Source organism: Bubalus bubalis, chromosome 3 (assembly GCF_019923935.1).
Source record: "Bubalus bubalis isolate 160015118507 breed Murrah chromosome 3, NDDB_SH_1, whole genome shotgun sequence".
In the NCBI taxonomy this organism is placed as follows: Eukaryota; Metazoa; Chordata; class Mammalia; order Artiodactyla; family Bovidae; genus Bubalus; species Bubalus bubalis.
This window is the reverse complement of record NC_059159.1, coordinates 7,949,476-7,972,507: the sequence shown is the minus strand read 5'-3', so window position 1 is coordinate 7,972,507 and position 23,032 is coordinate 7,949,476. Positions and strand designations below refer to the sequence as shown.

At 60.8% G+C, this 23,032-nt stretch overlaps 2 protein-coding genes across 8 annotated transcripts in view; one reads left to right on the top strand and one right to left on the bottom strand.

Moving 5' to 3' along the window:
- The window catches only part of UBE2O (ubiquitin conjugating enzyme E2 O), a 49,234-nt gene extending 36,765 nt beyond the window's left edge, over nt 1-12,469 (top strand). Inside the window, exons 2-18 of one of the 2 annotated variants that reach the window (XM_044938603.2) lie at nt 263-322; nt 430-540; nt 2,589-2,686; nt 3,190-3,253; nt 3,895-4,038; nt 4,317-4,426; nt 4,573-4,648; nt 4,927-5,399; nt 5,738-5,892; nt 6,119-6,231; nt 6,325-6,453; nt 6,975-7,064; nt 7,837-8,533; nt 8,732-8,868; nt 9,848-10,051; nt 10,159-10,216; nt 10,330-12,469. In XM_044938603.2, the coding sequence (XP_044794538.2) occupies nt 263-322; nt 430-540; nt 2,589-2,686; nt 3,190-3,253; nt 3,895-4,038; nt 4,317-4,426; nt 4,573-4,648; nt 4,927-5,399; nt 5,738-5,892; nt 6,119-6,231; nt 6,325-6,453; nt 6,975-7,064; nt 7,837-8,533; nt 8,732-8,868; nt 9,848-10,051; nt 10,159-10,216; nt 10,330-10,988 (3,378 nt within the window). In that variant the 3' untranslated portion in view covers nt 10,989-12,469. Of the gene's footprint in view, nt 1-262; nt 323-429; nt 541-2,588; nt 2,687-3,189; nt 3,254-3,894; nt 4,039-4,316; nt 4,427-4,572; nt 4,724-4,926; nt 5,400-5,737; nt 5,893-6,118; nt 6,232-6,324; nt 6,454-6,974; nt 7,065-7,836; nt 8,534-8,731; nt 8,869-9,847; nt 10,052-10,158; nt 10,217-10,329 lie in introns of both variants that reach the window. The other variant, XM_006045301.4, reaches the window with a different exon arrangement.
- Nucleotides 12,470-13,338: 869 nt separating this feature from the next.
- SPHK1 (sphingosine kinase 1) lies at nt 13,339-21,334 on the bottom strand. 6 transcript variants are annotated; one of them, XM_044938604.2, is made up of 6 exons: nt 20,976-21,334; nt 15,497-15,691; nt 15,037-15,189; nt 14,847-14,941; nt 14,630-14,745; nt 13,339-14,400 (listed from the first exon to the last, which is right to left on the bottom strand). In XM_044938604.2, the coding sequence occupies exons 2-6, from the start codon at nt 15,504-15,506 to the stop codon at nt 13,596-13,598; spliced, it is 1,179 nt and encodes a 392-aa protein (XP_044794539.2). In that variant the 5' UTR covers nt 15,507-15,691; nt 20,976-21,334; the 3' UTR covers nt 13,339-13,595. The 6 variants fall into 6 exon arrangements, with proteins under 6 accessions (XP_044794539.2, XP_025135343.3, XP_025135342.3 ...); XM_025279558.3 differs by lacking the exon at nt 20,976-21,334 and adding an exon at nt 19,045-19,257; XM_025279557.3 differs by lacking the exon at nt 20,976-21,334 and adding an exon at nt 18,496-18,699.
- Between the last annotated feature and the right edge of the window lie 1,698 nt (nt 21,335-23,032).

Here is a 23,032-nt window from a genome sequence, read left to right as displayed (position 1 = left end):
TCAGTTCCCTCCAGTGAGCCCAGCTTTCACCTTGGACCGGGGAGGCTGCCTCTGGTCTGTCCCTGATCAGAGTGCGGTCCTGTCCCCTGATCCAGGTGCCGGGGAAGGGCGTGTGGGATTTGGGAAAGCCCGGGGGAACTCAGGGTTTTTGCGCTTGGCTGCACGTAGTGAAGCGCTGCTGCACCAAGGAGCTGGGAGCTGGGAGGAGGCCGTACCCCATGTGACTGGAGGCCGAGCTCTCACTCTCCGCTCTCTGTTCCAGCTGAAGCTCGAGGACCGCTCCGTGGTGCCCCGCGATGTGGTCCGGCACATGCGCTCCACTGTGAGTCCCCGTCCCACCCGGCGGGCATGGCCCTGGGGCAGGTCGGGGCAGGTCTGGGGCGGCCGCCAGGGCACCTTCCCTGGGCCTGGATGCCTTCTCGCCCGCAGGACAGCCAGTGCGGCACCGTGATCGACGTGAACATCGACTGTGCCGTCAAACTCATCGGCACCAACTGCATTGTCTACCCCGTCAACAGCAAGGACCTGCAGCACATCTGGGTGAGCCCCCTGCCGGCCTCCCCCCACGGGGCTCTGCTTCTCTCTGCAGCATCTTCCAGGCCGAGCGGCCAAGCCCAGTGCTCAGCCTCTCCTTGCAGCCTGTGGCGCTTCTCACGTGTCAGCCATCCGGACTTGAGGTCAGGTGGCGCTTTATGTCTCCAGCAGACAAGGCTGGTTTCCTTTCTCTTCTAAGACTTTTTGTCGTCGTTTTTGAAACAGTTTTTTCCAGTAGTTTATGCGTTTCCGATTCCAAGCTTGCTGAAGGTTGTAGGTGCCGTGTCTGCCGCAGCGTAGGGAGCCCCACCTGGTACCGCGTCAGCACTGGCCCCTGCCTGCTCTCCCTCTTGCCCACCCTCTCCCCCCGCCTCTCTCTTTTCTCCTCTTTTCAGAAACTTTGTTTTTAACCTTTTTTTTTCGGCCACACCATGCAGCATGTGGGATCTTAGTTCCCTGACTAGGGAACGATCCCGTACCCCCCTCCCTGCATTGGCCGCGTGTTAACTGCACGGCCAGGGAAGTCCCTGCTTTTCTGAAACTTCTGAAAGCAAGCTACAGATATGATTCTATCTGCCCCCTGAGTACTAAGTGTGTATTTTCCCAAAACAGAAACACTCTGCTATTTAACCACCATTCAAACCCCCAGATTGGGACCTTGACCCGTTACTGTCCATCCACAGACCCCACTCAGTTGTCCCAGCAATCTCTGTTTTCCCCTTCTGACCCGGACTCCATCAGGAGCGCACACTCAGTCGTCAGCTCTTTGATCTCCCCCAGGCTGGAGCGGTTCCCAGCCCCGCTTTGTCTCCCTGTCCCGGGTGACCCCGAGCATGGGGCCATCCGACAGTGCCCGTGACAGCCTCGGGCCCGCGCTTTTGGCAGAACTGCCCCAGAAATACTGCTCAGCTCTTCCCTGGCCCCGGAACGTGCCTCGGCCACAGCGTGGGGACGTTCTCTTTGCTCCCCAGTCGTGTTGAGCTCTGCTGAGCTGCCTCCCAACAAACTCAGAATTCACCCCTTGGCCAGCGATCATAGTGGTTTTGTGGGGAGATATTCCGGGATTGTGTCAATAAACTGGTGCTTCTCAACCCCCATCCACCAGCCGTAGCCTCCATTAACAATTCCCACCTGACCCAGCCGGCAGCCTGATGGCTGCTAAATGGTGATTTCCTGACACTGTCACTGCCTGCTTTATTATGAGTTTGGCATTCTGTCATATGGAAGAGCTGTACTTTCTGTCCCATTTATTTTCTCATTTTTTACATCAGATGCAGAGACTCCTGTTTTATTCATTGGTTGTAATCCGTTACTTGTTCTGTTGCTTCAGTGATCCCACCCAGATTTGGCCGGTAGGAACCCCTTCAAGCTGGCATCTGTGGTCTTTTGACATGTCTCCACCATTTTTTTAAAAAACACTTCGGTTTGCATATCATTTGATTTCTGATCCAGCCTAGAATCAGCCGTTTCTTCAGCGAGCCCTACTTTCTTTCAAAAGCCATGGTCTCTGTGCAAGCTGGGTGTGCTAATTGCTCCTGGGCCCCATTCAGGGCAGTACGAGGGAATCCATGTATGTGTATCTAGGTGGATAAGCGCACACGTCTATGTGTGTATGTAGGTGGATACGCGCACACATCTAAATACGCCTGTGCCCAGCTTGTGTACGTATTCAGATGTGTGAGCCCATCTTGATCCCTCTGACCCCAGTCCAGCTCCGCTCTCTTCCCCTGCCTGTGTTAGTGGCTGCTGTCCCCAGCAGGGAGACTTGGCTCTTGATATCCTCCTATAGTTAATCTGTTTATTTAAATCACTTTACTGTGTAACCACCTACCCCAGCTCACTCCCACTCACGTGTCCTGTGTCCTCAGAAGGCCGTCCAGCCTCTGCCTCTGTGGGGGCGAGCAGCTGGGGACTCTTGGGGGAAGCTTGCTGCACAGTTACTAGGTCCAACCCACATGGATCCTTCCTGCCCTGTCTGTGGGGCCAAGAGGAACGGGGGTTCCGGACACCAGAGTCCTCCGTCGTCTCTCACCGCCTGTCTCCCTGGTCTGCAGCCCTTCATGTACGGGGACTACATCGCCTACGACTGCTGGCTGGGCAAGGTCTACGACCTGAAGAACCAGATCATCCTGAAACTGTCCAACGGCGCCAGGTGCGGTCTCCCCACCACGCAGGAGCCCTCGCAGGGCGGGGCCACTGGGGAAGGGGCAGGGGTGCGTCCTAGGTCCCCCGAGGGCCGTGCCAGGGGCTGCAGCCTTGTGTCACAGGGCCCGACCCCGGGCTGGTCTCCTTGTCAGCCTGGCTGGAATCTCTGGCTCAGTTCCTGGTCTTCTGTCTACCCTGGCTTGGGGAGACCCTCGTCGTCACATAGGACCCCCAAGAGGGGCTGATGCTGTCCTTTAGGCACTTTAAGGGGGTGAACGCTGAGATCTGCTGGCTGAGTCCTGTTTGTTTTAGAGAGTTCCTTGTTCCAGGGCAGGGACTGACGTGTGGGCGGAGGGTGAATTACCCATTTTAAGGCCCGCGGAGGCACTGACGCCTCCGCACAAGTCCTGTAGACACTGACCAACTCCTTCCGGGGTCCTGGCTGCCTCGCCTCCCCTGAGACTCAGGGACTGGGTCCGGTGCCCACCAAGCCCCCGCCCCCTATTGCAGGTGCTCCATGAACACGGAGGATGGCGCCAAGCTCTACGACGTCTGCCCGCACGTCAGCGACTCTGTACGTTGGCTCCACCCCAGGAGCCTGGGGGCCGGGGGGTGGGGGGCGCGTCTCCTGTTCCTCAGCCCTGGGCTCTGCAGGAGGGAGCTTAGGGGCTTCTCGGCAGAGAGCCGGGGGCTGGCCCGGGGCGACCAGCGGTCTCAGCCAGTGCTTTCCTGGAAGGAGGGGGTATGTATCAGAAGGTGTAAAAGCTTGGATGTTTGCAGGAAGCAGTAGAACTTTCTTTGCGTTTTGTTAACTTTTTGTCTCATCCTTTTAAAATCTCCCTTTTTCTTGGAGTGTACACAGTATTTTACTGTGATGTGACATTTTAGAGCAGTGGTAAATGACAGTTTGTAAATAATACTAGGAGAGTGTGTGTGATCAAGCAGGTTTGGGGACCCCCGCTCTTAGAGCTTTGTCCCCCCAGACCAGCAGCATTGTTGTGGCCCGAGAGCTTGTTATAAGGGCCAGCCGTGCCTTTTAGTGGGTAAAACCCCTGGCGGTTTGTGTGCATCTGAGGTCTGAGAGGTGCTACTCTGCAGTCTTAGGTGGTGTGGAGCATGGAGGCCTGGGGTGGACAGCAGGTGTGGACACTGCTCCCCCCCGCCCCCTAAGAGGCAGCACTCACAGGGACCCTCCTCTGGCCCCCAATCCTGCAGGGTCTCTTCTTCGATGATTCCTATGGCTTCTACCCAGGCCAGGTGCTCATTGGCCCTGCCAAGATCTTCTCCAGCGTCCAGTGGCTGTCGGGCGTCAAGCCGGTGCTCAGCACCAAGAGCAAGTTCCGCGTGGTGGTCGAAGAGGTAAGGAGGAGGCGTGGCGGGGAGTGAGGCCCGGGCACTCCTGCCCAGCCTGCCTCGCCTGGAAGGGGGCTGCTCTGAGGACGGGGAGCCCGGGCTGAGCGAAGGAGGGAGGTGGCCAGTGGCAGGTCCGCTGGGCCCTTCTGGAGGGGAGGAAGCCTCCGTGACCTCTGGGAGGGTCTGAACTATGACGAAGACCTGCTTCCCGCTCTGGAGGACAGCTGTGAAAAGCAAGAGGCATTAGTCTGCTGACTGGGGCCCTGTCCCGCCCACCTTCCCAGGTGCAGGTTGTAGAGCTGAAGGTCACCTGGATTACCAAGAGCTTCTGTCCAGGGGGCACGGACAGCGTCAGCCCCCCACCCTCTGTCATCACCCAGGAAAACCTAGGCAGGTGAGCGGCCCCAGCACGCCCCCTGCTCCAGCACCCCCAGAGGTGGTCCCCGAGCAAGTCTCTGGGCCACAGGCACAGATGCCGGGGGGTTGCTGAGGACCCCCTTGCCCAGCGTCTGCCTTTCCCCTCTCCCTCTCGCCTCCCAGGGTGAAGCGTCTCGGATGCTTTGACCATGCTCAGCGGCAGCTTGGGGAGCGCTGTCTGTATGTCTTCCCAGCCAAGGTAGAGCCGGCCAAGATTGCCTGTGAATGTCCAGAAAAACACTGCGCCCAGGGGGAGGGCTCTATGGCCAAGAAGGTATGTCCTCGGGGTTTGGGCTTGGCGGGCGTTTGAGGAACTGGCCTTGAGCCATTTCCACAGCAGGAAGGTCTGTGCTTTAGGCCTTGGGGGGCAGCCCTGATGACCCTTGCAGGCCAGTTAGGTATATACAGCCGTCACCCCTCGACCGAGCTGCCTGGAGTCAGCTCTCCATGGTGCCCGCCCTCCCGCTCTGCTGGCAGGTGAAGCGCCTCCTGAAGAAACAGCTTGTGAGGATCACATCTTGTTCCCCGGACGTCCAGTACTCCAGGGACCATTCCATGGAGGATGCAGGCAAGAAGGGGGTGGCCAAAGCCAAGAGCGAAACGGGTTCCGCCAGCCCCGAGGAGACGCCCGATGGGTCCTCCAGCCCAGTGGAGATGCAGGACGAGGGCCCAGAGGAGGCCCACGAGGCGGGCGAGCAGCTGCCCCCCTTCCTGCTGAAGGAGGGTGGGGACGACAGGCTGCACTCAGCCGAGCAGGACGCTGACGATGAGGCCGCCGACGACACGGACGACACCAGCTCGGTGACCTCCTCCGCCAGCTCCACCACCTCCTCCCAGAGCGGCAGCGGCACGAGTCGCAAGAAGAGCATCCCCTTGTCAATAAAGAATTTAAAGAGGAAACACAAGAGGAAGAAGAATAAAATCACACGTGACTTCAAGCCAGGGGACAGGTAGACTCAGGGGCACCCTCTTTCCCAGCTGGGTGTCTAGCCCAAGACCGTTCCCTGGTACCTGCACGCAGGCGGGCTCATGGGTGCACATGTGATATGAAGCCCCATTCAGGCTCAGGGGTGCCTGGGGTCGGCCAGGTGGGATGGAAGGATCTGAGAACGGGAGAGGGCGAGACCAGGGTTGAGGGATTCTCTGGAAGATGCTGGGCATGGAGACTGCAGGGAAGCAGCGCTGTTTCCTCCCTCCTGCCTGAAGCTGAGTTCCAAGTTGCCAAGCCCACAGGGAGGGCAGGTGGGGAGGGAGCATCCCTGGCCTTTGCTCACTGGCCCGCCTGCAGGGTGGCTGTGGAGGTGGTGACCACGATGACCTCGGCGGACGTGATGTGGCAGGATGGCTCCGTGGAGTGCAACATCCGCTCCAATGACCTCTTCCCTGTGCACCACCTGGACAACAACGAGTTCTGCCCTGGAGACTTCGTGGTGGACAAGCGAGGTAGTGCTGGGCGTGGCTCAGGAGGAAGGGTCAGGAGGTCTGGCATCAGGCCTCCCCTGGGAGGTGGTTCCCGCTATAGACGGGGCAGCCTTTCTGGCCTTCTCTGACCAAGCCAGGGAAGCAGTGGGTCCTGGGCCCCTGTGCTTTACCTGCAGCCGGTTGTAGGGGCGGCCGGTGGCCCCAGCGGGGTGCCTTAGCTCACTCCTCGCCCGCTCTGGGTCCACAGTCCAGACCTGTCCGGACCCCGCTGTCTATGGCGTGGTGCAGTCTGGGGACCACGTGGGCCGCACATGCATGGTGAAGTGGTTCAAGCTGCGGCCGAGCGGTGATGACGTGGAGGTGAGCAGGGACCGCCCCCGTGTCTCCTTCAGGGTGGGCTCTGGTGAGCTGGGCGTAGAGCCCCCAGGCTCACGACCGCCCATCCCGCCCTAGCTGATCGGAGAGGAGGAAGACGTGAGCGTCTACGACATCGCCGATCACCCTGACTTCCGGTTCCGCACGACCGACATCGTCATCCGAATCGGGAACACTGAGGACGGAGCCCCGCACAAGGAGGACGAGGTAGGGCGTCCTGCACGGCCGCTGCAGTACCTGTCGGTGCCGCCAGGGGGCGCCCGCCCCGCGAAGGAGGCGCCCCGCCCCGCCCCGCCCCCTGTAGGGCCCGCCTGCCGGTCTGCACAGCTGCTCCCCGGGCTCCACGGGTGGTTTCTTAGGGGCGCCCAGCCATGTCCTCAGTCCTGTGAGCGTGGTGGCAGGTGCCGTAGGAGCACAGGAGAGGCCTGGGGAGGTGACTCTGAGCTGGGCCCCAGGGAACAAGTGGGGACATGTGATGAGGTCAGGCAGATTCTGGGCAGAGGAGAAAGGGGTACCAGAGCCCCAAGGCTGGAGCCTCATCCAGGGAGCATCCAGAGAGACCAGGCTCAGTGGACAGCGAGCATTGGCGGTGTTTCAGCCAGAGGGCTGTGCTCTCAAGTACTCACGTTGGTCTCTGGCCGGCGCCCACACCGCTTCCATTCTCACGGCCCTGCCTCTGCCCTCACCCTCGGAGAGCTGCCCCTGACCGCGTCCTGTTTCCCCTGCAGCCATCGGTGGGCCAAGTAGCCCGCGTGGATGTCAGCAGCAAAGTGGAGGTGGTGTGGGCTGACAACTCAAAGACCATCATCCTGCCCCAGGTGAGACCCCCGGGAGCCTATGGCTCAGCTCCAGACTGTGGCAGCCAGGCCAACGGCTCAGGGCCTTCCTGGCAAAGGAATCTTCTTTTGGGGAGCAGGGTCTTTGGGAAAGGAAGGGCAGTGTTACACCCAGAGCCCCAGATGAGAGTCGGGAGAGCGGAGAGGCTGCCCGCAGTGGGCCCAACCGTCCCGCCCCACCTGGCAGGCTCCTGGTTGCCAGGCATGTCTAGATTCTCACAGATCTACCTGGATCCCTATTTCACTGCACTGAGAATGCACAGGTTGCGCCCTGTAAGAAGCAGCCTTCCCCCAGCACTTCTAGGAAACTGTCACAGATCGGGGGGCGGGAATGGATGGGCTTTCGCAGCTTCATTTCTGTGCCCCTCGTTTGATCTGATGCTCACACCCCACCTCCCCTCTCCCTGCGCCAGTACAGGATGGACGAGGGGGTGGCTCCCCCTTCGTCTAGGAGGCCATTCCAGGAACGGGAACAGAGTCACAGAGTCTGCCACGGTCCAGCGGACCAAGTGCAGTCAGTGACGAGGAGGCTGGAACTGGCATTTGCTGGACGCTGGACCCATGGGCTGGGCTGGGGTGCCTCCCAGAGGCCTAGGGACCACCTAGCGCAGAGGCCCAACCGCGAGGCCAGAGCAGGAAAGGGAGAAAGGTGGCAGGGCCGCTGAGGCCTCAGGGCGCCCGGTCATTGTCAGCTCTGAGGCTCGGGGTCCCTGGCAGAGGGCCTCTGACCAGCCTACGCCGCATCTCCCCTCAGCACCTGTACAACATCGAGTCTGAGATCGAGGAGTCGGACTACGACTCGGTGGAAGGCAGCACCAGTGGAGCGTCCTCAGACGAGTGGGAAGACGACAGTGACAGCTGGGAGACAGACAATGGGCTGGTGGAGGATGAGCACCCCAAGACAGAGGAGCCCCCCATCCCCACCGCCGAGCAGCCAGCAGCCCCAGAGGAGGACAAGGGCGTGGTGATCAGCGAGGAGGCCGCCACGGCCGCCATCCAGGGGGCCGTGGCCATGGCCGCCCCCGTGGCCGGGCTGATGGAGAAGGCGGGCAAGGACGGGCCCCCAAAGAGCTTCCGGGAGCTGAAGGAAGCCATCAAGATCCTGGAGAGCCTCAAGAACATGACGGTGGAGCAGCTGCTGACAGGCTCGCCCACCTCCCCCACGGCAGAGCCTGAGAAACCCACGCGGGAGAAGAAGTTCTTAGATGACATCAAGAAGCTGCAGGAGAACCTCAAGAAGACCCTGGACAATGTGGCCATCGCCGAGGAAGAGAAGATGGAGGCGGTGCCGGAGACGGAGCGCAAGGAGGACAAGCCTGAGGGGCAGTCGCCGGTGAAGGCCGAGTGGCCCAGCGAGACCCCGGTGCTCTGCCAGCAGTGCGGCGGCAAGCCTGGAGTCACATTCACCAGCGCCAAGGGCGAGGTCTTCTCGGTGCTGGAGTTCGCACCCTGTGAGTTCGCCTGGCCTCACTGCAGGGCCAGGGCGCCGTGTCCCTGGAGTGGGCCCCAGTCCCTGTGCCAGGAGAGGGCGGCGGGGGAGGCGGGGGCTTTGTCCACCTGTCTGGGGAGCACGTTCGGCCGCCGCTGCCCCTCCGGCTGGTGTTCCCAGGCCTCTCCTGAGGGACTGACCACCCTCTTTCCCCCTCTAGCGAATCACTCTTTTAAGAAAATTGAGTTCCAGCCTCCAGAAGCCAAGAAGTTCTTCAGCACAGTGCGGAAGGAGATGGCGCTGCTGGCCACCTCGCTGCCTGATGGCATCATGGTCAAGACATTCGAGGACAGAATGGCAAGTAGGCGGGCTTGGGCAGGCACAGGCGTCCGGGTGGGCATTCCGGAGGCTGCAGCCTCGGGCCCTGGGCCTGCAGGCCTGGGGGACACCCGCAAGGCCGCCCGCCTGCAGCCCCTCCTCACAGGGCGGGAGAGGCTCCAACAAATCTCCCACAGCTGTGTCTAGACCAGACGGCCGTCCTTTTAAAGCTTAGTTTAAAATTATGTAATACGTTACTTGACTTCTCTCTTTTTTTTGAAAAATTAGAATGTTACAAGAAAAGCTGTATTATCCTTTGACCGGTCCTTGACCCAGCCCCAGGGGCAGTGACTTTAGGAGGCTTACCTCCGGCCCAGCCCTGGAGAAAGGGGCCATGGGAAAGGGACCACAAAGAGGGATGCTGTGGGAACGGGCCTGCCGGCACTCTGCCGGTCCGCTCAGCCCTGGCAGCCTCTCAGCTGGCGGCATTGCCCTGGTGATGGTGCCCCTGTCCCGGCCCTCAGCCTGGGTCTCTGATGTGTGTGCAGAGTCTCCTTAATGACTGACAGAGCATTGTCCTCGAGTTCAGATCCTCTCACCCCTCTAGTTCCCTCGAAGCCAGTGCAGCCGTGCCGTCCTGGAATGATCTTTCCTCTTGTTGGTTGTCGTTGTTGTTGCCTTCATGGGGTGGTGGGGGGTGCAGGGGGGAGGTCACAGTGGTGTTTTGAGGAATGCAAATTACAAGCAGTAGTTTATTTAAAAAAAAAAAAACAAACCTGGTAAGATAAAAACCAGTTTGGAAAATTCCTTTCATGCCAGGAGTTAGAGGTGCCAAGTGGGTCTTACCGAGTTGTCTGCATTCAGCTTCTCTGTCGCTGTCAGCGGGTGTGTGGATCCTGGGGCCGCTCCTGCTCCCGCTGCAGCCGCATGGCACCCTGGAAGACTGGAAGTGGGCTCCATGTGCAGGTGCCCACTGCCTGCATCAACCTCCCCACTCTCTCCCTGTACCCCCCTCTAGGACCTCTTCTCGGCCCTGATCAAGGGCCCCACTCGCACCCCCTACGAGGATGGCCTCTACCTGTTCGACATCCAGCTCCCCAATATCTACCCGGCCGTGCCCCCCCACTTCTGCTACCTCTCCCAGTGCAGTGGCCGCCTGAACCCCAACCTGTATGACAATGGGAAGGTGTGCGTCAGCCTCCTGGGCACCTGGATTGGAAAGGTGGGTCAGCGCTGGCTGGCGGTGAGGGTGGGGGCAGGCCCGTCCGGGCAGGTGTCTGGGACACAGCTCATCAGTTTGCACCGTGTGCGTGTGTGTGTGTGCTGCAGGGGACAGAGAGGTGGACGAGCAAATCCAGCCTTCTCCAGGTGCTTATCTCCATCCAAGGTAGGCGGGGTGCGGCTGGAGGGCACCGTCACTCTGGCTGTGGCGCCCCTTGACCTCCCGTCTAGGGGTGGAGGTCGGGCCAGCCCTGAGGGACTTCCCCTTCCCTCTTGCAGGTCTAATCCTGGTGAACGAACCGTACTACAATGAGGCAGGCTTTGACAGCGACCGAGGCCTGCAAGAGGGCTACGAGAACAGCCGCTGCTACAACGAGATGGCCCTCATCCGTGTGGTGCAGTCCATGACCCAGCTGGTCCGGCGGCCACCCGAGGTCTTTGAGCAGGAGATCCGGCAGCACTTCAGCACCGGCGGCTGGCGGCTGGTGAACCGCATCGAGTCCTGGCTGGAAACCCACGCCCTGCTGGAGAGGGCCCAGGCGCTGCCCAACGGGCTCCCCAAGGACAGCAGCTCGCCGGAGCCGCCGGCTGTGGCCGAGCTCTCAGACTTCGGCCGAGAGGAACCTGAGGATGGGGGGCTGGCCCCGGGGGAGGCCTCCCAGGGCTCAGACTCAGAGGGCCCGGCCTCAGCCCCCAGGGACCACACGGAGCAGGCCTCGGAGGCCCCGCCCGACGCCTCGGTGCCGCCCAGCGTCAAGCCAAAGAAGAGGAGAAAGAGCTACCGGAGCTTCCTGCCCGAGAAGAGCGGCTACCCTGACCTCGGCTTCCCCCTCTTCCCGCTCTCCAAGGGCTTTGTCAAGAGCATCCGGGGAGTCCTGATGCAGTTCCGGGCCGCCCTGACGGAGGCGGGCATGCCCGAGAGCGCGGGGGACAAGTAGCCAGCAGCCCCGGAGGAAGACACGTGGCCGCAGGGAGAGGCCGCCCCCCTTCCCTCTCCTCCTCTGTCCCCAGTGCAGGCCCCCCGCCCCCTGCCCTTTGCCCCCTCCTTCCCAAGGTGAGTTTGCTGCTGACGTGCAGGAAGTTTCTTGAGATGTTGCCATTTGTATTCCGAAGCAATCTTCCAACAGGCGGGTGCCCTGTGGCAAAGGAAATCAGAACCGCGCAGCTGATTTTCCCCTTGTAGTCCCAGGCAGAGTGCCCCTGCGCTTCCTCCCGCGCCGTCTCGCCCTCAGGGCAGGGGTGGGCTCTCTCTGGGGTCTGACACAGGAGAACACAGGCCACGTGGACGTGCCTTGCATGAAGTGTGGGTTGCCGTGGTGGTCGCCCCGGTCCCGCCTGCCCTCTCGAGTCCCGCTGACGCTTCCTGGTGTCCCGGGCCCGCCCGTCGCCACCACCTGCCAGGTCTTCCCTCGCCCCCCCCAGCTCCGCCACCCTCCCCAGAGCGGTGCCGCCGCCGCTGACTCCCAGCCGGGCCCTGGCCTGTTGAACTTGCTCTCTCCGAAAGGTGGGCACCAGGCCGGGTGCATGGCGACGCTCGGGAGGTGGTGGTCCTCGCACGCTGCCACAGGGTGAGGACAGGGAGCTACTGCTGGGAAGACACGGCTATAGGTGCCTTGCCCTTCCTGCCCCTCGGGGCGAGGGGGACCGCAGCTCTGGCTTTGAGGTCCCCGGAGGCGGGAGCAGCAGCACAGACGAGGGCCTCTCCCGTGGACTCGGGCCCTCTGCCCTCCTGTGTCTAATGCTCACGCTGGCAGGGGTGGCACGCAGCTCATGGAATTCAGAGTGGGCCAGCCCTCTCCCCACCCCAGACAAGAACACAGCCTGTCAGCCCTGCGCTTAAAACCGCAGGCTCGATGTGGCAGAGTGGCGGCCAGCAGGGTTCTCCCTCACAGAGCTGGGCCCAGAGGTTTACAAGTTTTCTAAGCGTTTGATAATGTGAAGCTCCAGGTGAAGGGGATGCCATTGAGCACATTGCAGCTATGTAATTTTTGGTGTATGTAATGTAATATTTAAGGTTGAAAGAATAAATCAAAAAATATTAACTCTTATTAGGAAAAAAAAAGAGACAAGATAAGAAGCCAAAGCATGACGTGTCCTGTCCGCCTTACGCTGGCCCCACACCTGGGCCTCCGTGAGCACGCGGCCGGTGGCAGCGTGGGGGGCGGGGCCAGACCACGGCTGCGGCGATTGGAGGCCGGAGTCAAGGTCTTGTTTGAGGATCACCCCGAGTGACTGGCGGGGCTGTGCTTCCCGGTGCATTGTTCACGTGGAGATGTGAATGCCTGTTGCTTAAGATATCTGTATAAAGTGCTGTGTGATTAAACTTTTTTTTTTTTTTACTTGCATTTTTTTTTGGTTTGGCTCATTACAATGTACAAAACAGACAAGGTGGCACCATTAAACCTGCCTCTGCCATTCATCTGGGCTCTGTCGCCTTTCTTTCCCTCGGGGGCACCTCACACACCCTCCCCAGGGGAAGGAAAGATCCCTGTGGCTGGGGGCAGGGGTGGGGGGACGTCTCAAGGCAGCAGTCCCTTCCCCACCCAGCCCGCTCCCAAGCCTCTTCATCTCCCGTCAAGGACTCGGAGGGGCCGGGAGGTGAGGGTCTAGAAGCTCAGTGGGTGGGTGCTCTTGCCTCTGAGCAGGGCCTGGGTCCTGGAGCCCCCTTTCAGCAGGGCAGCAGCAGCAGCTCTGTTCCCCGGGGGCCTCTGACCAGGTCCACCAGTTCAGCTCCTTCCAGATGCTGGGGGGGGCTGGCCTGGGCTCGAAGCCACTCTGCATGGCTGGAATCTGCCTCTCCTCACCGCTGCTTCCTTTTAAACCCCAGCCCACCGCTCCCCGACAAAGACAGACGAGGAGGGCAGGGGAGGCCGGGGGAGCCCCAGAGCCCACCCTGGACAGCTCTCTGCCATTTTGACCTCTTGCTCCTTGCCAGTTTTCCCCAGTGCCCCTAACTCCGGGACAGTCGCCCTTTTGGCTGAGATGTGCTGGCTGTATGGCCCTAGGTAAGACATACTTGCTCTAAACCTCAGTCTTCCTACCTGTGCCAAGAGGCAGTTGGCTCCAGACCAGATGGGGTATAATCATCACTGGGGCAGGGCCCCAAGCCCTGCAAAAGCAGCCTGGACCAGCTCTGGTCCTGTGCCCACTACCAAAATGACTTCCCAGGGGCCGGTACCACATGCTGCCCCATCCAGGAGGGACCACTGGGTTGATCATCACGTTAAATTCTAGAGCCCCGGCAGAATTAAGACCCCACTCTCCGCACCCTCTAGGATAAGACTAGCAGGCTGGGAATGTCACTTTATTCAGATCTGATTCAAAGGTGGCTTCCCTGCTCCTACCCCAACACTCCATCTGGCCTTCGGTGGGCAGAGCCTGTCCTTCCCACCCTTCTCCAGTCTTCCTTCTCCTCCTCCTCCTCCCAACTCACCACGTGGTCTGTGGACAGGCCCTCCAGTCCTGGGGGAGGAGGGAGAGAGGGGTGGCGGGGCCTGAGCACAGAGTGAACCAAGTAGACAAAGGCACGGGCAAGGCCCACGGAGTCAGGGGCACTCTGATGGGGGCGGCGTCTGCTGAGACTTCCTGCGGGGTGAGGGCTGCGGTTTCAGAGAGGGTGGGGGCTCCCTGTAGCCACTGACCATCCAGAAGTAGTTGGGGAGAACCTGGCCCTGGACAGCCTCGGTGATCAGCAGTTCCCCATCCACAGCAAACACACCCTTCCCATCCTTGGGCTCCAGACGGAAGGCAACCACAGGCACATATACCAGGTGGGGGCAGTGGCACTCCATGTGCCTGCCTTTCTCCATGGCCAGGAAGAGGCGCAGCAGCGTGGCCCGGGACACGCCAGCACGCACGTAGAACAGATGCATGGCGCCGGCCGAACAGCGGCCCATGGGGGCGGTGAAAAGGTCACTGGCCAGGTGGGAGTGCAGGAGTGCCAACACCAGCACGAAGTCCTGCTCCGGCACCACCGTCCAGTGAGGGGGCACTGGCTGCTCCAGGGGCACCACATGGGTGTCCGCGGGGCCCTGCGGGGCCTGAGCCAAGGAGGGGCCCCTCCCGGAAGCCAGCGTTTCTGCGGGCAGGTAGGCCAGGCTGCCCCGGTAGGTGCGCAGGGCCATCAGGCGCAGGCAGGTGCCTAGAGTGAAGCGCATCTCGCCCAGGCGCCGAAACTTCTCGCTCTCCAGATCCACGTCGGCGATGAAACCCCACGCCAGGCTGAGCACAGAGAAGAGGCGCTGCCCACAGGCCGTCTGCAGGGATAGCAGGTCCATGGGCGCCAGCAGCCGCTGGCACAGCAGCTGCGTGCAGTTGGTCAGGAGGTCTTCCTTAGTCACCTGCTCGTACCTGCAGGGGAGGGAGTCGGATGAGGAGCTGGGGCAGGCCAACGTAACCTTGAGCCCCTGGGGGAGTTGACAGCGGGTGACAGCCAACGGGAGTCACTGAGAGAGAGAAAGAGAGGACCCTGGAACAGAGGCTCAGGGCTCCAGAGACGAGTGGTAGCTCGCAGGCACTCATAAAAGAAAGCCTGGCAGGACCTGAGGGAAAATAAGCCCGCTTGGACCCTGGCTCTCACCCGGCGTAATAGTTCAAAGAAGCGGCCACTGCATTGCCAGAGCCGGCCGGGAGGCTACACAGGGGCTTCTGGATGGCGGTCTCCCAGTCAGGCCGCTCCATGAGCCCGTTCACCACCTGTTGGAGCACAGGAGGCCTCAGCCTGGGAAGCTCCCCCCACCTGCCCCGGCGCCCCTACAACCCAGACCCAGGCCCAGCCTCCCCTGGGAAGGCCTCACCTCGTGGATCAGCCCGTCTCCGGACATGACCACCAGCGCGTCCCAGCGTCTCAGGTCCTCCGCGCGCACCAGCTCCCGGGCGTGGTTCCGCCGCTCTGTGCAGAGGCCGCGGCTATCAACGTGGGAGGTTGGAGTCGCGGGTCTCCCGGCTGGGGATGCTCCCCACGCCCGCTCCCGGGAAGACACTCACCAGTGAGCATCAGCGTGAAGGAGACGTCGGCCTGGGCCAGCAACGGCTGCACGTGGCTCCAGAAGAGCTGCAGGGCTTTGCCCTTGCCCCCGCGCGGATTTAACAACACCAGCACGTGGCAGGGCCTTGGGAGCAGGTTCCGGGAGCCGCCCGCTGTAAACACAAACCGGAAAACGCCACTAGGGGCTGAGGATCACAACGCGGGCACCCGGGTGGAAACGCGGCGCCTGAAATCCAAGGGTAATTGATCCAACTGAGCCTGGCCAGAGGTAGCGGCCTCCAGCGGGGCACTCCAGCCAGTTTGGCTGGGCTCAGACTCCCACCAGCTTCTGGTCTCATGGGGAAAAGGGCTCCTCTCCAGGGTACCCAGCCCCTCTTGTTCAGTTGACTCCGGCCAACTTTCCTCACCAGGGAGAGAAGGAATCCCCCTACAGGTCTTCACCGCCAGGCCCCCACAAACCTGCATCCATGACCTCGCCCCGCTGCCAAGGGGTCCCCGGCGCTGTCCGGACGCTGTCCGCCGCAGCGGCTCCTGACTTCAGCCCCTTATCGGTGCTGCCCAGGCGGGCCTCTCGGTGACGGCTTTGGGGCTCGCCCTCCCCGCCCGTTGCCGGGGCTGTGGGGGCACCCGCGTCATTCCCTGTGGTTGCCGGATCTGAGGGAGAGGAAACCGCGCTGGTGGAGTCTGGAGCGGCCCCCTGAGGTGGGGGGCACTCCGTTAGTTTCTGGGACCACGCTCCGGGAGCCGCGCGCACCGGCATCTCCTAGTTTTCCGAGAGGTCCAGAAAGCCGAGGCCCAGTGCCACCAAGGGTGCTCGGGTCCTGGAACTGAGCTCCCACCACCACCACCCCCGGGGGAAAGGGTCTTTTCCTGACAGCCTGTCTTTTCTAGGACCTCGGGTTCCGGCCGGACGATGAGTCAGAGCCCCGGCTCTCTCCATGGGATCGGGTCTTCAAGCCCCTCCCCGGGGGCCGCCAGGGGGAGGGGAGTCCAGTTGTGTAAAAAAATCCCAGAAGGTGAGTGGCCATCGCCGCGCGCGAAGTTCGGGGCGAGTGATCCTCGGCCCGAAACAGCCGGGTCGCCGCGTCCTCTACCCCGAGCTCTGGAGCTGCCCGGATCGCCGCGCGCGTTTCCAAGGGCCGGGCTCTGCGGCGCCGCGCGCAGCGCTCGTGGAAGCGGCGCCGGAGTCGTGCGAAGGCTGAGCCGGAGCCGGGCCGCCAGGCACCACCTCCCTCAGCCAAAGCCGAGTGGGCGCGGAGGCCATGTGCTGCACGGCAGCTCCCCCGACCGCCCAGGAAGCCAAGAAGGGCGAGAGAGCAGGGCAGGCGGCCAGCCCTACCCAGTCGGTCCAGTTTCCTGGGGGAAGCGCTACCTCCGTTCCCCACAGTGGCCAAGGGCTGAACACAGCCGGTCCCGGGCTCAGCCTCGCATCTGCGGAGCAACCGGAGCGCCGAGTAAACGCTGACTGCGCGGCCTCGCTGCCTCCAGCCTCAAACTTTTCGCTCAACTTCGGGGAGGGCGCCGTGCCTAGCCTCCCGGCCTGGCCACGCCCCGCGGCCCAGGCGTGCGCTGGGGTGGAACCCGGGCCCCGCACAGCGCAAGCCAGCGGGGCCCTGGCCTTGCCGCTCCGCCCCAGCCCGGTCCGCGCCCACGGCTCGGCCAAGCGCTCAGCCCTTTGGCTGGGTCCGGGAACTCTCGGACCCAGTAGGAAGGCGAGCGACGCGGCCGGGCGGGAGACGTGGAGGCTGCTGGCGAGGCGCTGAGCCCCAGGCCCGGCTACGAGCGGCGCGCCGCGAGCGCAGCGTCCCGGGCGCGCGAGGGTGAACGCGCATCACAGGCCGCCGCGCACAAAATCTGAGCGGCCCCCGGGTGGGGCTCCGGGCGCGCGTGGCTCAGGGCTCTGGTTAGACCCTTGCCTGTCACTGGATCGTCTCCTGGCGGAACCTGCCCCGCTGCCCGCGCCCCCCAATCCCACCCGGATTTCGAGGTCCAGGCCCTGCCAGGTACCCCTCACTTCGTGCTGGGGTGTCTCTGCAGCCGCTCCCATCCTCCCCCAGAGTTATTTTTAGCTTCCTGGACCGCACGGCCACCGAGCCTGAGACAGCCAGAGGAGCCATCCCGGGAGGGAGGGCCAGCAGCGCGGGGGGTACGCGGTCCGGAGGAGGGGGCCTTGTTAAGAACCTCAAAAGTTGGGTGCTTTTCCCAGAGGACAACATCGAGGCTCGCCTGAACCAGCTGGCGCTCCAGGCCCCGCGCCCTTTACCCACCTGAAAGAAGCTTGGCGGTGTAAACAGGCCTAGGCGACCCCATCCGGATTGGGGAGCCAAGCTTGGGGGCGTGTCCTCCGTCGCCCTCGCTGGCTCAGCGCGGAGCTGCAAACTGGCCCGGGGCCTCGGGTGTCAATGGGGTGTGATAAACACATCCCCGGCAAGTAAGTGTCAGACCTGAAAGTGTCCACGACCCGCTCAAGTAAGCTCCCTGTGGGGTAGTGTGCGGCGACCCAGAGGAGGAAGTTGCCAAGGTCAAGTTACCAAGTTTCTAACTCTCTAACCAAAGTTAGAAAAGACCAAACCGCTGTAGGAGGCTTAGCTGGTGCAGGCCCCGGCCGCAGGGTGCTCACGCGCCCACACCTGCCCCCACCCGACACCCATTCACACGTCTCGCTTCCCATCGCCCCTGAAAGTCGACAAGAGGCAGGTCTCGGCACGGCTCCGAGGTACCCCTTTGTGAGAGGACCCAAGCGTCCCTGTTCCCCAACACCTGGCGGGGCGGGGCCCGGCATAGGGGAGAGGCTCAGGCTGGGACGCGTGGGTCCCGGGGCTGTTGGCCTGGCACGCGGCCGGGTGGTGTCCACCTCCGCCCTGCGCAGCTCTGGGGGCAGCCCTGGCTGGGTCGTGAGCGTCCCGAGCGCGTTCCGGGAAGGTGACTCAGCGATGCTTTCACGGGTCGAGAAACTCTGCGAAACTAGGAACCCGAGTGGGGAGCGGGGCGGGCCGTCATCACCCTCTAGCAGCGCCGCGACCGGAGTCCACCGAGGTCTGATCTTGAACCTCCAGGCTCCCCACCCCCCGCCCAGGAATCCGGCGCCAGGAGCCAAGCGCCGCGCTGCAGCCGCAGTGCCGCGGTCACGAGACGCGGGGACGCCAGCGCCGGCGGGAGGAGGGGGCTCCTTGCGGGAACCCGGGCTGGATCCCTCGGCTATCCTCTCCTCCTCCTCCCTCGCCTGCCTGCTCCTCCAGCCAGGACGGTCAAAGTCAGGGCTTTGGGCGCCTGGAAGACGCGGGACGCGGCGTGATGCTCCCGGGGATCTCGGATCTTGGAGAGGGGCGGCCTCCCTCTTCTCCCCACGAGCGCTTCCATCAGTCCTGAGAAGCCGCTGCTTAAACCTCGGAGTCTGGTGGGACTCAGACCCGGGAAGCGAGGACGTGGCCGTGCACGAGCCTAGTGAGAAAGCCCACCTGCCGCAGGGTCCCTCCGCCTCCCTAGCTGGAGCCCCCGAGGTCGTGCGGCCGCGCGGGGGCGGGGTTAACTGGAAACCCAGCGGCGAGGGAGGCGGGGCGGCCTGCTGGGTTGTTATCCGGCCTCCGGGAGCCCAGTGGGAGGGAGGTGAAGGGCAGAGCCCTCTGGCCCCGGTTCCAGTCCGCACAAAGGCTCCTCTGTCCTCCCGGCCGCCTCTCCCCAACCCCCGTCCCCACCCCCAAGGTCCCTGCTCTGCCCGCTTCATTCTCGTCCGTCACCTCCTTCCTCCAGCCTCCCTCCCTCCGGGCCCGCCCCGCCCCCAGCCCCTCTCTAAAGACGGTTATTTCATCTCCAGAGATCCTCGTCAGTACCCATGGCCCAGGAGACCGGATTGGGCAAGAGGAAGATGCTTTTCCCCTTTTGATAACTGGGGGAAGTGAAACCCTGAGAGGTGAAGGGTCTTGCCTAGCTAAGCCACTGAACCAGCTCCCAACAGAGCTGAGAGGCAAACCCAGATCCCAGCCCCCAGCCCGGGAGGCCCAGCTGACCCCAGGCTTCTAGCTGGCGTTTGAGTATCCATCCGCTCCACGTGTTGCTTGCCACAGAGCTGCCTCATCACCCCGCTGCTCAATCGCTCTGAGAAAGAGGAAGCATCTGGAAGCCCTCTCCAGGCTTCATCCTCCAGGTTCTGATTAAGCAACTAGCTGCTGTGGCCACAGGCCTGGCATGAGGCTTGATCTGTCCCAGTCACCAACCACCAGGTACACCTGTCTCAGAGGTGAAAGAGACTGCTGTTCCAATTCCCCCAGTCACCCTCCCTCCTCCTTGAGGGTAGCCTCCCCAGGACACACCTGATCCTTTTTTGTTCTTTTTCAAAAAAAAAAAAAAAAAGCAGGCAGGCATGCACTGGGCCTGGCCCAGCTCTCTGGAAACTTGGAGCCAAGGCTGCCAGATGGCAAATGACTTGCTTTTATTAGGAGAGGTTTCCTGCCATCTCCTTGGCTACCCACTCCAGTATTCATTCTTGCCTAGTGAATTCCATGGGCAGAGGAGCCTGGCGGGCGACAGCCCATGGGGTCACAGAGAGTTGGACACAACTCAGCAACTAACATTCATTTGTTCATTCCTGCCATCTCACCTGTTCCTGAGGTTCCAGCTCCCAGGCTGAACTACAGGACCCCCGTGGCCTTCCTTGACCTCAAGGGCTTTCTGCCTGGAAGGCTGCAAGGGCAGGGAAAGGGAAGTGTCCGGCCTGACTGTTTTTAAGACTGGTCTCCTGGGATGGACCCAGATGTGGTTTTCCATTCTGAAATCCCAGTGACCCTGACACGCATTGAGGGTGGCAGGCTGTGGGTGGAGAGGTGTGTCCTGCATGGGCATGCAGGAGACCAGACTGGTCACACGAGATTCCTGACCTGCAGGCGATGTTCTAAGTTTCTGTCTCTGTGGTGGTTCAGCTGCTCCAGGTGTGGTGGGGTGAGCCTAGATTTATCTCGGAGGTGGCCTCCTCCTCCTCACAGGTGTCCTTGCCGAGGCTGCCAGCCAGCATCTCTTCTGGGTCTCTGGACTTTGCCTCCCACACACCCCACATCTGAGCAGGCCTGCTCAGAGGGACACATCCCTTTCAGGAAAGTTCACTAGCACAGCCTCCCCAAAAGGCCTCACCCCTGCCACTCATTTCAGCTGCTGATCTGGGATCTGAAGGCGTCTGTGTTAGTTTCCTTGAGTTGTCATAACAAGGTACCACAGACTGGGTGATTTAGAAATTTACTGTGTCACGGTTCTTAAGAAATCCAAGATTAAGATGTCAGCAGGGTTGGTTCCTTTCAAGGCCTGTGAGGCAGTGTCTTGTTCCAGGCTTCTCCCCTAGCTAGTGGTTGACTGGCCACAGGTGTTCCTTGACCTGTATGTGCAGGCTTCCCAGGGGGCTCAGCGGTAAAGAATCCACCTGTCAATCCAGGAGATGTGGGTTCCATCCCTGGGTCTGGAAGATCCCTGGGAGGAGGGCATGCCAACCCACTCCAGGATTCTTGCCTGGGAAATCCCATGGACAGAGGAGCCTGGTGGGCTACAGACCATGGGGTCACACATTGGACGAGACAGCATGCACGCATAACCTGTGCATGCATCACGCAACTCTGCCTTGGCCACCACATGATCCTCTTCCCTGGTGAAAGACCTGGCTGAAATTTGTTGTTTCAGGGTCTGCATTATCTTCTGCGGGCCTGTTCTTTTTTGAATGCAAATTACTCTGGGAGGAAAACCCAGTTAGTTATGAGGACTCTAGTGTGAATGGGTGTATCACTTTTTAAACTAAAAAAAATCGAACAGTCCTAGGTGTCTCCAGAGAGGACAACAGTGCAGACTCCTGTGGGTGTCGCAGGAAAGGGACGGGAACTGGCCCTGCCCGCCTCCCACTGTTGGGGGACCTTGCCCAGGCTTGCACACCACCCCCGCTCCCCCGACTTTCAGATCTTACCCTGCACCTCGGCTTATGGCATCTCTGGTTTTCTGAGCAGACGGGTTTCTTCCACAGTCCTTAGAAGAACAAAGCTGGGTTTTGTGTTAGTGTCCTGGGTTCTCACTGCTGCACCGATTTCTCATCTTGCAGTTCTGGAGGTCACAAGTTTAGAATGGATTGGCAGGGCTGAGCTGCCTTCCTATTCTAGCGTCTAGAAGCACCTGCATTCCTTGGCCGCGGATCCCTTCTTTCACCTCCGTGCTGGCAGTCTAGCATCTCCAAGTCTCCGTCTGACTTTTGCTTCTGTTGTCGCATCTTCTCTGACTCTGACCTTCCTGTGCTGTGCTAAGTCATTTCAGTTGTGTCTGACTCTTTGCGACCCTAAGGACTGTAGCCTTCCAGCCTCCTCTGTCCATGGAATTCTCCAGGCTAGAATACTGGAGTGGGTAGCCTATCCCTGCTCCAGGGGAACTTCCTTACCCAGGAATCAAACTGGAGTCTCCTGCATTGCAGGCAGATTCCCTACCAGCTGAGCTACCAGGGAAACCCCCCGATCTTCCTGCCTCCCTCTTGTAAGTTCTCCCATCTGAGATGACATTGACCCCACCTGGCTAACCCAGGTTGAGCTCCCCTTCCAAAAGCCTTAATTTAATTTAGTCACAACTGCAAAATCGCTTTTGCCATATAAGGTAACATAGTCATGGGTTGCATGGAACTATGACACAGACTTCTTTGGGGGGCTGTTATTCTGCCAACCACAGTGGGGCAGGGAATGTCTGGGAATCCTGTCCTTACTTGGCGCCAGAACCTTCTTTCTAGCATTCCTCATCTCCTCAGTGGTACCAGCTGAACACAAACCAGGAACTTGGTTTCCCTCAATTCGCATTCATCATGGTGGGGCCGAAAACATTCTTGCTGAGGTCATTGACACGTGATTCTGTAGACTTTGTGGTCTTTGACTCATCAGACAGAGGCCCCCGCAAAGAACACCGGTTTCCATTTTTAAAAACTGCACAGGAGGGAAAAAAGAAATTGCCTGAGAAGAAGCAATTGGCATATTTACTAAACATAGTAATTATAGGATTACAAATAACTTTTCACCTGAGGAAAGGGTGGGGCACAGACCTGCCCATCTATTTCCAGTTTGGCAGAATTTCCCACTCTGCAGGAAGGGCTTGCCACCGGCCCAGCCCACCGGGTACCACACAAAAGACATGGTCCTCACAGCTCCTGTCATGAAGCCTGACAGTCCAGCTACTTTTACACTCTGTGGTGAGGCTGGACCAGGCCAGCCACATGGAGAGCGGTGGCTAGGAATATTTCATAGGTTCTTGCTGACATCAGCTCCAGTTTGGGCTCTCTACAGCGGGCTCTGGCCTGTCTCCAGCACCCAGTCCCACATCCTGAACACTCGTGAGGGGAGAGAAGGTCCCCTTCTGAGGCTGCAGCCAGCCCCTGCCCTACCCAACTGTGTTTTTCTTTTTAAAGAAATAATTTTATTTATTTTTGAATGTGCTGGATCTTTAGTCCTGTGCATAGACGTCTTTCTCTAGTTGCCACTCCTAGTCGTGTGCAGGCTTCTCATTGCCGTGGCTTCTCTCGTGCAGCACAGGCTCTAGAACACACTGGCTTCAGTAGTTTGGGCATGTGGGTTCAGTCGCTACAGCTCCCGGGCTCCAGAGCACAGGCGCCATAGATGTGGTGCATGCGCTTAGGGGCCCCGCGGCATCTGGCGTCTTTCCAGATCAGGGATTGAACCCATGACTCCTGCATTGGCAGACAGACTCTTTACCACTGAGCCACCCGGGAAGCCCTCAACTGTGCTTTGAAATCACTTACTCATTTATACTGGTTTATACTGGTTCGACTTCCCTGGTGGCTCAGACGGTAAAGCATCTGCCTGCATTGAGGGAGACCCAGGTTTAATCCCTGGGTCGGGAAGGTCCCCTGCAGGAGGAAATGGCAACCCACTCCAGTACTCTTGCCTGGAAAATTCCATGGAGTGAGGAGCCTGGTCGGCTACAGTCCATGGAATCACAAAGAGTGGGACACGACTGAAGTGACTTCACTTCACA